At 54.4% G+C, this 13,004-nt stretch overlaps 1 protein-coding gene across 8 annotated transcripts in view; it reads right to left on the minus strand.

Annotated features, from left to right (window-relative positions):
- The window catches only part of TSPOAP1 (TSPO associated protein 1), a 67,157-nt gene extending 54,437 nt beyond the window's left edge, over nt 1–12,720 (minus strand). For 3 of the 8 annotated variants that reach the window (XM_063174277.1, XM_063174276.1, XM_063174274.1), the window contains exons 1-2: nt 12,274–12,716; nt 663–770 (exon numbers count right to left, since the gene is read on the minus strand). In XM_063174277.1, coding sequence (XP_063030347.1) covers nt 663–770; nt 12,274–12,552 — 387 coding nt within the window. In that variant the 5' untranslated portion in view covers nt 12,553–12,716. Of the gene's footprint in view, nt 1–662; nt 771–12,273 lie in introns of all 8 variants that reach the window. The other 5 variants (XM_063174275.1, XM_063174278.1, XM_063174282.1 and 2 more) reach the window with 4 other exon arrangements.
- Nucleotides 12,721–13,004: the final 284 nt, after the last annotated feature.

The raw sequence follows: 13,004 nt of genomic DNA on the forward strand, positions 1-13,004 counted from the left end.
GCTGCACCCCCACACTGCAGGGCTGGGTAAGGGGTGATGCTCTCCAGGGAGGATGCAGGAGAGGAATATCCCCTCTTTCCTGAGAGTCCTGGCTAGCCCACCTGGGCAGTCAGGGATGAGGGAGGGGGCAGAAGGCAGACGGCCCAGGCTGTGGCAGCCTGGCTTGGCTTTGGGGTGCAGCTGGGGACGACCTTGGTGCTGGGCTCTCATGGGAGCAGGGGGCAGTGCTGCACTGTCACCCACAGACAAGGCTGAGTGAATCAGTATTTCTGCTTTTCCAGTTAAAGAGGAAACAAGAGTGACTTCCCCTCCTCAGCCCAGCCCTGCTTAGCACTGCAGGGAAAGCTCCAGCTGCAGCTAATGGCTGCAGCATGAAGGCATCCAGGGGACTCATAGCACCCGACCTTCTTTGTCCTCTGGCCCTGGCCAGATTATCCCATGAGCTCAAGAAGCATTTGGACAATAGTCCTGCACATGGTGTGACTCTTGGGGATGGCTCTGTGCAGGGCCAGGAGCTGGACTCGATGATTCTTGTGGGTGCCTTCCCATTCAGCATGTTCTGTGATTCTGTGATCTCTTAGAGTTGGCAGCAGACAGCAGCTCTCTGTGTCCAGCAGGACTCCCTCCCCACAGACCATCCCATGCCAGCATCTCCTGCTCACCAGCAAGCTGTTCTCCTCGGCCAGGCTGGAGCAGCGGTGCCGCAGGTCCTCCAGTGCACTCAGGAGCTTTGTGTTCTGGCTCACAAGGAAGCTGTAGTCAGCCCCGCTCTGCAAAACAGTATGGAAAGGCAAGGCAGGGCTTCACTGCCTGGGGCAGCTCCTGCAGGGCCACAGGGCTTCACCAGGGGCAGTGGCAGAGGGGCTGCAGCCTCACATCAGCCCCAGCCCTGTGGTGAGCCTGGCCTGGCTGTGCCAGTGGCTGGCAGGGTCGGGGTGCTGGTGCCAAAGGGTGGGATGTGGGGGCTGGTTTTAAGAGGAGGCAAGGAGCTGCATGTCCACTGGGGGGACAAGTGGCCTTTGAGGCCACCTGGAGGGTGACAGCTGCCATCTCCATAGCTTTAAGAATTCTTTCAACTTCCACCCTGGAAAAAAGCCCAGACCCTTCTGTTGTCCTGAGCCATGGCACCATCCAAACTGGCTCAGGTGAAACATGAGCAGAGCCAGCAAGACCCAGGCAGGCAGAATGCAACCCCTGGCACCCCAGGAATGTGTGCTTCTCCCCATGGCTAAGGGATACAGTGGCCTCCAGTACCACATGGCTTTGGAGGCAACCAGGCTTCCTCACCCTCTTCTCCACACCAGCACTCGTGTTTGGCCCAGGAACCAGAGCCCAGATCATCCTCTCTGTGTCAGCCTTGGCTCCAAAAGAAGGTGACATGCAAGATTCTTTGCAAACATCACTTTCATTTTGCCACCTCAAAAGCAGCAGCAGCAGCAGCTCTGCCAGGACCTGTATATAGAATTTTGTGGTTGCTGCTTCCTGCCCAGAGCAGCTCGCCACACGCTCTCTACCGGAGTCAGCTCCCAGCAAAGATTTCTGGGCCTTAGCAAAGCTCAGAGCTGAGCTGCTGCTTCACAGCTGCCACAAGGCAGTGCCTTAGGAAGGTCCAGCAGGTTTTCCCAGCAGCCAGGCAGGTCTTGCAGGACCCACTCCAAGAGCCCAACAAGTCTCTGCTGAATGGCCGTGACCTTCTCAGTGCACATAGCTCTGCCCTACAGTTTTCCAGCCAAAGCTACTGGGGAAACATCTCTCACTCCCAAAGGAATGCTGCCCAAGCTTTCTTGGTAGCAAGAGCTCAGACGGGAGTTCAGCTCTAGGAGGTCTGAGACTGGCTAAAACACATTACACTTTGGAACAATTCTGGTTTCTCCATTGTGTCCATTGTAGAGATAGGGCAGGAGACCAGTGCCACAAAGTCCTTCCCACTGAATTCCCCAGCGTGGTGCCATGTTCATGGCTCTCCCAACCTCTCACACCTGTATGGAAATGCCTTGACAAAGCAGGGAGGGAAAACGCAGCTGAAAGAGGCTGAAAACAACAACTACAAAAAAAAAAAAAAAAAAAAAAAAAAAAAAAAAAAAAAAAAAAGAAAAAAAAAATCAGAAGACAACACCCAGCCCTTCCCATCAGCCTCACATGGTGTCCCCAGTCCCATCAACCACTTGAGACACCAGGATATGACGTGCCACAGGCTGACAGACTTTTGACAGAGTGGTTTGTAGATGCCCACCCTCCCCACAGATATCCCAGGTTTGTGAAAACTGGAGTGAAATGCCCCATAGAAGGAGACTGTACTGCTACCCACAGGTTGCAAAGGAAGAATACATCTTCCTCTATCTGTTCCTGAAGACACCACACTGCAGCACTTGGGTGCCCTCTCCTGCTCTCCAACAACTTTGGGCCACTTCCAGAGATGATGAGACCCAGGAACAAAGGAAATCCCTGAACCCAGCATCACAGGGATGCCAGGAACTTCTCCTGGGAGCCATGTGCAACAGCACTGTGCCCAGTACCAGCTCCTGCAACATCAGTCCTATCCCTGTAGCTTTACAGGTACAGTGAGGTGTCCCAGAGACCATTTCCTCCATCACCAGCTACATGAACAACAAAGCACTTCCTCAGCCTGGGAATCCACACAGGGGGCACTGCAGATGACAAAGGGGACAAAACAGGGCAGGTTCATGGAGAGAGGGGTCCTTCCAGGATCTCCTGTCCTGTGCATGGCAGCGCCTCAGGCGTGTCCCCTGCTGCCACCCCCAGAGCCAAGCAGGCAGCCCTGCAATGAAGTCAAAGTGCATTATTTCCATCTCTTTGCCACAGCCAAGAGACCTGAAAATTCTTGTCTGTGGTTGCCCTGAGACAGGGCGAGCACCATGAGCCGGCAGCCTGTGTGCTGGGATGGGAGCAGGAGAGCTTTTGAGGAGGAGCTGATGTGCTGCTGCCTCCCCCAGCAGCTGGCCAGGACTTCTGACATCAGCAGCATGGGCTTTCAGTAGGGGACAATCAGCACCTCCAGCATTTGAAATCCCATTTCTGCAGCCAGAAACCATTTCATTAGGGCAAGATACAAAGGCACATAACCTCTCACCCCCACCATGCCAGGCTGTCCCCAGCTCAGCCCAGGTTTCGTGTCACGACTCCGGAGCCCATGACATGGCAAAGGCTGGCATGAACCTTCCCATTCTGTGGATGTGGCAGCCTCCCCAGGCAAAGTGCCACGGAGCAGTGTGGTTGTGTGCTCCAGGCTGGGGCCAGGCACGGGGCCAAGTGTCCCCTGTGCCAGCACGTCCCTCTGCGGCCGCAGCTCCTTGGGGCTTTGCCCAGAGAGGCACAAGGGACAGCAGCAGCAAGAAGACGTGGAGGCAGGAGATCCTTGCTGTGCCAGGACGTCTGTCCCGCGCGGAGACCTCACTGCCACAAAAGCTGTGCCAAACCTTCCTGCTGGCTCTGAGCCAGTGCTGGCTGCGTCAGCTGAGCCCTCCTCCAAGACCACGGAGAGCCTGGAACCGAAGGGCTGTCTAGACGTCATCCCACGCTCATTAAACATTCATTTCCTATAATGAAATGGCTTTTAATTTATCAACCGCTCTGCAGTTCCTTAAGGATCCCGCACTGCACGGCGCAGCCTCGCTGCTGCCTGCACTCAGGGCTCCCATGGTGCCTTTCATGGGGAGCTGGAAGAAATCATTAGGTAGGAGAGACACAGAGGCTCCCCCCAAAGTGACTCATCCAGATGAAGACATACAGAAGTGTCAGCAGGAGCTGGAGTCCAAATGCATTCCTTGGTCAAGGAGGTTTTCTGTGAGCCAAGGCAGAGCTGACACCATGGGGCAGCAGAGAGGGTCTCTGGGCAGCCACATTCCCCAGATCAGAAGCATCCTTGGCCACTAAAAAATTAACCTAAAAATTAACACAAGTGACATGGTCTTTTGCCACAGGGAAAGTTTCTGAAATGAGAGGAAGGCAGGAGCAGAACAGCAGGGATGCTGAGGGAGGAGAGCAGCAGGCACGTGGCTTTGAAGCCTGCGTTTCATCTGTCATCTCTTTTGGCAGGTAGAGCCCAAAGTTTCTACAAGATGCATTGAAAACAGCAAAGAAAGAAAAGCCTCAGCATGGCAGCTGCCAGAAAACTGCTGCTTTTTCACCTGAAAGCTTCAAATGGATTGGAGAGCTGCAGCAGCTTTTGCAGGGAGAGGTGCCCAGCCAGGCTGTTAAATGGGTCATGCAGGCAAAATCCCTCTGGAGCACCTAGCATTCAGCACAGCCCTTAAAGTCCTGCAGAAAACTTGCAGGAGGCCATTGGGGGACAGTAAATCAGGCATGCACTGCCTGCAGCCACGCTCTGCAATGCGGCTGGGGCAGCGCTGGCGCCGCAGCACGGCCTGGCACCCACCTGCCCAGGGCTGCCCAGCCAGCCCCGGGGAACAGCCAGAGTCTAAACCCAGCCAGGCTCTGAAAGCCCTGCTGAAAGCCAGACAGGGAGGAGGAATTTACCAGGTAGCCCCGTGAACAGGAGGTCTCAGGTGGCCTTAGGAAACAGGCAGGCACACAGCTGATTTGAAAACATACCTAATTTGAGGGTGTAGAAACCACGCACAATTTAAAGGTGTACAAACCACTGACAATTTCAAGATGTCCTGATTTCTCCACCTGCAGCTGATCCAGGGTCCAGTTCCTAGGTTTGCTTTGCAGGAGCCATCTCTGAATACAACCCCCCTCTGCAGACACCTTGCAGAGTGACCCAGGTGAAGCTATCCCAGCTCTCCTGCTATCTCGGATATATTAAATCAACCACCTCTCCTTCATTTGAAATCATTGTCCCCAAGCCTCCACCATGCCAAAGCCCTTTAGCTGTTCATTCCACCTGACTTTAGTAATTAGTTCCCTTTAATTCTCAATCCTCTTCACTTGGAAATGAAGCCTGTCATTGCCAATCCATTTTCTTCTCTTCCAGACAGTTTCAAGGGAATCAGCCACCGCACAGGACAAAATTATTTTCCATAGGCTGCTCTTTTGCAGTGCCCTCACTGCATGTTAAAAGCAAGACAAAAATAGCCTCACCTCCTGTTGGGTCAGTGAGCAGAGCCAGCCCCAGAGCTGCAGCACAGCGATCAGCCAGCACATCCCCACTCAGGGAACAGGGACAGTGCTGCAAAGCCATGGGAGAAGTAAGAGACATGCCTGGGATGAAGCTTGATCATCCTGCCACTCTGGCAGGCAGTGTGTCCCACTGTGCTTGTCCTGCTTCCTTCCTGCATTTTGCACCGTTCCTGGTTTCAGACACAAACATCTCTGTTGTGCCTTTGCCTTTAGGGCACTTCCCCACAGCCCTGTGTGCTGCCAACTCCCTTTCCATCAGTCAGCATTTTCTCCTGCTGCCCATCCCTCTTCCAGACTACTACTTGCCCTTATTTATGTGATTTCCTCATTTATCTGATTTTTATCACCCCATGTAACAAATTCATGGAAGAAAAAATCCATCCAAGGCTATTAACTTCCAAAATCCTGCCTCCAGCATGAGGAGTGCTGGACCCATGAATTGGAAGATATTGAGGGAATATTCAGGGGAGCAGTCACTATACATTTGCTGTTTCTCTGAATTTCCCCAGGCGTCCTCTCCTGCACACGCTCTGACCACTGCCAGCTCTTCATATGCTCCTGACTGGATGTTTAAAATGAGATGCAGCTGAAATTGGAGTCTTGAAAAAACAGGTTTTCTCTATCTTAAAACCCTCTCTGGAAGCACCAATATGAATCCCAGGAACACAAATTGAGCTATTCCAGGAGAATAATCAGCTCAATAGGCCTGATGGACCTGGCTCACTGTCCTTTGATGAGCTCAGCTTCTCCAGCCTCCCAACCATGGAGAAATTAATGTTCCTGCAAAACTGAGACAGGGAAGAGTGTGAATGGAAAATAAACTCCCAAGGCAGAGGATCAGCTCTCCAAAATCCAAGGCTGCAGCTGGGTTCAGAGTGCAATGCGACAATTCCTCACGTTTGACAGCAAATCCAAAAGGCATGAGGATTTGCAAGGAGATGAGAGAAAATGACACTGAAATACCTCATGGCTGCTGGGAAGGTGATTCTGAAATGCTCCTGAGGCGCTGCACATGTCATTCTTCATCCTTCACCATCAGACAGAAAAAAGGGCAGGGAATTGTGAGGAATGAGGGTTTGGAGAAGCCATGGGCAGCACTGGCAAGGGACAGGTGCTGCTCAGGGTGCAGGTTTTCATCTGCCTGGACACTGCTGGTGTTGCCAGTTCTTTTGTGTGGCCAGTTTGCTCCTGGTCCTGCTCTCCAGTGGCTATGGAGACGTGTCCCTGCTTCCAGATGGCCACGACCCACCTGAAGCAGAGGCATGACGAGGTCTGTGTGGCCCTGGACAGGCTTTCCCCAGCTGTGACCCAGCTGTCTCTGTGTTAAGCACAGAGTGTTTTGCAACCCCAGGCTGTGTGCAGCCACAAACTGCAGCTGATCCATCAGATAACCTGCAGCAGCACCGGGTTGTGCAACACTCCTCAAGTACAGGAACATCACCCTCCTGCTCTTGGGCCACTGTGTGACCCCATCCCATCCCTGTGGTCCCCTGCAGGGTCTTTGCCCCCTACACACCTTGTAAGAAAGATATCTGCATTTTGTAAGGTGAAAAAGAGGTACAAAGCCTGTTCTCCCAACTACCCTTTAAACACTGGTGTACAAGTGTCTCCCTTTTCTCTTACCAGCGTCCAGAAAGATTTGGCCAAGCTCCACTCTTGGTAAAGCAGGACTGTGCTCATCCCCACTGCACTCAGGGGACGTTGCTGTTTCACTGCCTGCCTGGGGAACGTGTGGAAGACAGGCTGTGCACCATAAAACCTGGTCAGGCTACAACATTCTGAAGCCAAGACAGCCAAGCTGTCTTTTTCCCCCACTGCAGAATTTTCTGGGTGCTGCTGAACAAATCATTGAATCTGCAGAGAAGTAGCTCATGCAACACTATTTCCACTATATTAAAAAAACTCAAAATGTAGAAGATGTGGGAAGCAATGTGTGAAAAACTTCAGTGAAAACACAGAAAGACTTCGCAACCTCCACTGCTGTGTACTCATGCACATTGCAAATTATTTGAGCTAAAACATGGGTACTGGCTTACTATAAGACATTTTTGTTGCTTAGCTCTAAGCAGAGGTCAGTCTGCAGCTCCCAGCACTGCAGGCTCAGGCCCAGACCACCCTGAGCTCTTTGCTGAGCATCTGGACTCTTTCTGGATGCCATGGGTCAGATAATTCTATTTTGTGAACATGCAAAATACCCTAAAGTCCCTGGTGAAGAATGATAAAATTTTATTCTTTCCAGGTTTGGTGTTTGATGGCTGGAGTAAGGAAGATTGTTCTCTGATATCTCATCTTTCCTGTAACAGAAACTCTAATCCAGAGAAACACTCCCAAGAAAGGCATGAGGAGACTTCTGCCTTCACCCTGGGAAGCCACTGAGCTGCAGCTCAGTCAATCCCCTGCCCATACAGAAGAGCCACAGACCTCTAAGACGATCATGGCTTGCAAAGTCAACACCAGCTCTCCTCCCACAGAGCCTCGGCAGCAACATCCTGATCACAGGTGTGCTTTGATTAAGTGGAAATACTTGATTCCTCAAGATATGCAGCTCTGAAGAGGTGTATTTGCTCTTCCACCTCGCAGAGTACATCAGGGAGCCGAGGGGCAGATTTTGTATGTACAAGTCAGTTTTTGCCCAGAAATCTGCACTGCAGTTTCTCACCCACTTCTTCCCATTTTCCAAATCACTGGAAGCTTCCCAGGGGCCAAGAACACATTTTATTTTGGGTCACATTGGCTAAAATCCTGCTGCAGTTGCCCAGGCTATGGCATGATTAGATAGGAAGGAATTGTTCCCTGTGAGGGTGGGCAGGCCCTGGCACAGGGTGCCCAGAGCAGCTGTGGCTGCCCCTGGATCCCTGGCAGTGCCCAAGGCCAGGCTGGACAGGGCTGGGAGCAGCCTGGGACAGTGGGGTGGGACTGGATAAGCTTTAAGGGTCCACCCAACCACTTTGGGATTTTGTGATTCGAGGTTGGCATCAGTGCTCTTGCTCACCTTGGTCATGGTCTGGCAATGGCCAATGGCAAGAGGGTGTCACAGCCCTGTCCCAAATCCAGTTGATCTCCACCAGCCCAGAGGAGCCAAGGACACAGCAAGGAGGCACTGCTTGGTGTCACTCACCCTCCACATCCCACACAAGTGACCTGGCCAAACCACTTGGACATGTCTTTGCACAGAAGGCATGAGTTTAATAAAAAAAAAGAGCTAAAATGAGCACAGTGTCACTTTGCCTTGTTTTCCATTCATTCCTACAAATAGAGAGGCACTGGCTCTCCCTGGCAGGCAGCTGCCTGAGATGGCCATGCATCCATAGTGCTGCAGCAAACAGCACTAAGGCATTTGCATGAGGCTGTGCACTGCCAAGCCAAGGAAAATTAATTTACTCAGATTTTGAGCATGATGGAATACAGCCTTTTAATTGGGATTGCAAGAGGTGGCAAGAACCGGCTCCATGGCCCAAGTTCTCCCTGTCCTACTGCCATCTTTCATCCTGCTGACCTCCCCTTCCCAGTCAAGGGTGCAGCTCTACACACCCTCAGACACTAAATGAACAGCTTTCCAGCTTTGCCAATGGAAAATTTGAAGCTCTTGAAAGACCACAAATTCCTGCAAAAGGCACTGAGCTTATCATTAAATGCAGCTTGGCCTGAGCAAGCTGTGTCTCTGCGTTGTTTTATTAGGCCCCACTGGGACCGACACGTTTTGGTGTTGGTTTTTTTGTTTTGTTTTGGTTTGGTTTGGTTTTTTTTGCAGCTATTTAAATTCTTACTCACTGGAAGGCTCCTTGAGTTAAGCATTTTCAGTTGGGCTTACAGATTTATTGAATATTCTCAGCTCCACATGACCTCAAGGAAAGCTGAGGCTAGGATTTTAAGAAATTCAAATCCAAAGCAACCTCTTGTGATTGAGAAGAAATCACAGGAACCAGCTCAGAGCACCCTAACTGTGCCCCTTGCCTGTGTGGCTCTGGGATGGGAACAGGGAATGGTCAGCTGCTGAGCTCATCCCTTCCATGAGTGATCTGGGGAGCTTGGGGAGATGAGTAATCTGGAAGGGAAGGATGCAGGGAATATGCAGAAAGTGAACAGTTTGATCCTCTTCCCTTGTCCAGTGTAGGGCACCAGGAGGGAGCCTTCCCTTCTGCAACCCACTCCCAAATTCCAAACTCTGAATTTTCCAGGGCCAAAGCAGATCCTGCTGGAGCAGCAACCCCTGGGAGATGCAGGCAACTGAGCTCTTGTGGGAAGTGCTCTAAAATCCATCTGACAGCATTCTGGGAGCTTTCCAATTTCCAGACAGACTGTATCTGTGCCACTTTAACCCCATTCTTCCTACACAGACAATGTTTTTCTCCTCTGATATTCATTATTTGGATTGGGATCCCACCCCTGCAGTGCCTGGAGATTCTCAGCAGCAAAGTAATTTCTTATGTCTCATGTCCACACAGAAATTTTGGGAAGCAGGACCAGAGCAATTCCAAAGGCCCAGGAGGAAGGATACACTTGTGACAACACCCCAGACAGCATTATCCAGTGGGGCTGTGGTGGGACACACTGCTCTGCTGAGGAGCCTGCAGTGCCTTGCAGGATGTAGGGACATGTGACAAATGGATGGAGAGATGTGAGCACAAACCTCAACAAGGAAAATTCCCCCCAGGCTGTGAAGAATATTTCTCTGTGGGATCCCAGCCCCTGGAGATATTCAACACTTGCCTGGTCAGGGCATGATCCTCTTCCATCTCTGGAGCCTTCTAGGGGCTGGATGGGAGGCTCCAGGTGTGTCCCCTCGTCCCACCTCCCAAACTCCAGAGTTCCTCTGCCATCTCCCAGACGGGAGAAGGGCAACAGCTCTCCACGCTCTGCACTCAGGAGAGACGCAGGCAAGGACACCAGGATTAACTTGACCTACAGACAGTCTTAATGCCTCTCTGAATGCCTTTCCACAGCCTGGCCCCCAGGGAATGGCTGAGCAGTGGTGCCAGAAGCTGGGACACACAGCAAGAGCTTCATCATAAAATCAACATCTTTAATCAACTCTGTCAGCGATGAGCCCTCAGGAGGCTCTTCCCCACACCAGGAGAGGACTCCCTGGAGGCAGCTGTCCTGTTCACACAGTGCAGCTCTGACATCCCAAGGACACACGTCCTAGAGGAAGCTCAGCTCTGGCAGCGCAACACACAGGGTGTGTCCCAGCCCGGCCAGGAGCAGCCAAGCTTTGGAAGGGAACTGTGCAAGCCTGAGTTGGCCCGAGCTCTAACAGAGCACCTTGTCCTGCAGTTGGAGGGTTGCTGCTCCACAGCCCAGCAGCACCAGCACTGGGGACAGCAGCACTGAGCTCCCTCCTGGGGCTGAACTGGAAGCCTTTCACATCCATAAAGCCACCTGACTCCAGGAGAAACTGCTGGATTTTTTTTTCCAAGGAAAACACGAGGTAACCTTTCTGGATATCAACATCAATATTAAAGATGGTACTGCCATGGCACCACCAGCACCACCCCAATGACATCACAGTGCCACTGTGGCACTGCCACGATGCAGCAGAGTAACACCGGTCCCACAGCACCATCAGTCTGGCACCAGAGCACATCCCACCACCACCAGCACCACCAATCCCACCCCAGTACATGGTTACCTGATGGTACTACTGTGGTGCTGCCAGAATGCCATGGCAAGGCTCCCACCCAGCCGGGAGCCTCCAGGATGGCAGGAAAACACTCAATGCAGCCCAAGGACAAAGGCAAACTGGATGGCAGGTGCTCAGCAGTCACCTCCATAGAGACCAATAGGGGGGACCACTGCAGGGATCAGAACCAGTGCACTGCTCCCACCACACAGGTGCAGTTCAGCTGCTGGAGCACCCACAAACAGCCCTCTGCACCAGCCACCTGCCCTCCCTCCAACCCCAGCCTTCCCACTCGGGCTCCCAGCAGGACAGAGCACCCACTCCCTCCCTTGCCAGCCGGCTCTCCCAAAGGAAAGTGTTCCAGGACACACTGGGCAGGGCTTGTGCCAAGCTGGTCTAGTGGAAGGTGGGCTGGAACGAGATGGCCTGTAAGGTCCCTTCCAACCCAACCATTCCAGGATTCTCTGAAGACAGTAAGTCTGGCACAACTGACTGGACTCCTGGGATACAAAAGAGGGGTGGGAGCAGAAATCCATCCCATTCTGCTGCCCCATATTTTGACTGTGGCGCTTTTGGCACAGCAGGGCTGAGGTCAGAGTCCGACCAAGGTTCAATGTGGCTTTTCCCTGTTATCACAATAAACAGCCTTTCAGAAGAGACCCTTTACAAACTGGCCTGCAGTGAAATCATGTTCTCCCCCGGAGGGTTTCCAGGGGCGCCGTTCCTCCCGAGGCTGCTCCAGGCTGCTCTCCAGCTGGGCTCAGCAGCAACCCAGCCTTGCTCAAAACACCCCTGCTAAACCCCGAGCAGCACTGGGCAGCTCTTCTCCCCTGCGCTCAATAAGAAAAAGTCAAGAGCCATTTTCTCCCCTATTTTAAAAGCACCACAGAGCTTCCCCAGATTCCAGGAGACCCCAAGAAGATGGCTGATGTTCCCCATGGGAAAGGGTGTGAAACTGTCCTAAACAGGGTGAGCTGATGAACTTCTGTGACCCAGATCAAGGCGGTGAGATCCTGAGGAAGCCTTTGGGGCTGTTTTTAGGGAGATGCTGCAGGGCCGGGCATTGCACTGCCCAAGGTGCCTGGGTGCTCCTGCAGGGGCTGGTTCCTCCTGCAGTGGAGGTGCCCCAAGTCCTCCAGGGCTCCCCAGAGAGGAGAGGGGATGCTCTGGAAGAGGGCGGCACTGAATCACGTCCCTGACACTGTCTGCAGAGCCATTGATGCTGCCGGAACGGGTACATGCTGCAAGGATGGCTCAGCCTCGGCTCGTACAGGGCTGTGCCTGTTCCAGGTGGGCTCCGGCAAGACCCCGCACCAGCTCCAGCGTCCTCCAGGGCTGACGCAGCTGGAAATCCCTGCTGAAGGACAGCAAAGGCTCCTTTCTCTCCCGCGGGTGTGTGGCAGCGGCTGTGGCAGGTGCCGGCCCCACGGGGATGGGTTTGGGGATGGCTCAGCCGCAGCCCCGCGCTCCCAATTCCCCGTCTCGTACCGAGGTGACATCCTTCCGCGTCTCCCCCAGGATGAGCAAACACAGCCCGACCCCCGCCTTACCTTGGGGGCTCTGTCTGTCCGCTCCATCGCTCGCAGCGGCCTGACGAGCTCCGGTGCGGAGTGAACCCGCTGGGCGTCCGGCGGAGGGACGCGGGTGGGTCCCGAGGTCTCCTCCTGGGGCTGGAGTGCTCCGTCCTGCTCCGAGCCCGGGGACAGCCGGCAGCCGGCCGTGTCACCCCCCGAGCCTTCACGCGTGTCCAGGTCCGGGCGGGCGGAGGCGGCGGGGACCCCGCTGTGCCCCGGGGCCGCGCTGGGCACGCCGCGCTCCGGCTCCTGCATGGCTGGGGCAGCGCTGGGCTCACTCCGCTGCCCGGCACGTCGGGACACGGCGAGGGAAAGCCGAAGGCATCAGAGCGGCGGCGGGAGCAGCCCGGGCCGCGCTCCTCCGCGGCGGGACCGGGGTCGGGGGCGGCCGCGGCAGCAACATCCCCGCACCGGGGCTGGCTCCGTCCCGCACCGGGAATGGCTCCGTCCCCGCCCGGATCCGCGGCTCCCCGTGCGGAGGCTGCTCCCGCCGCCCTCAGGCCCCCGCCGCCCCCGGCCCCATGACGTAGCGGAGGGGCCGGGGGAGCTGCCAGCCCCTCGCCGCGGCCCCGGGCAGCCCCCGGCGCAGCCGCTGCCGAGTCATCAATACGGAGCCGGGCCGGGCACCGGGGGGGCCGCGCCGCGCCCCGCGCCGCCAATGGCGGCGGCTCCGCCCGTTTCCACGGCAACGCTGCGGAGCGGGGTCT

Source organism: Melospiza melodia, chromosome 21 (assembly GCF_035770615.1).
Source record: "Melospiza melodia melodia isolate bMelMel2 chromosome 21, bMelMel2.pri, whole genome shotgun sequence".
NCBI lineage: Eukaryota > Metazoa > Chordata > Aves > Passeriformes > Passerellidae > Melospiza > Melospiza melodia.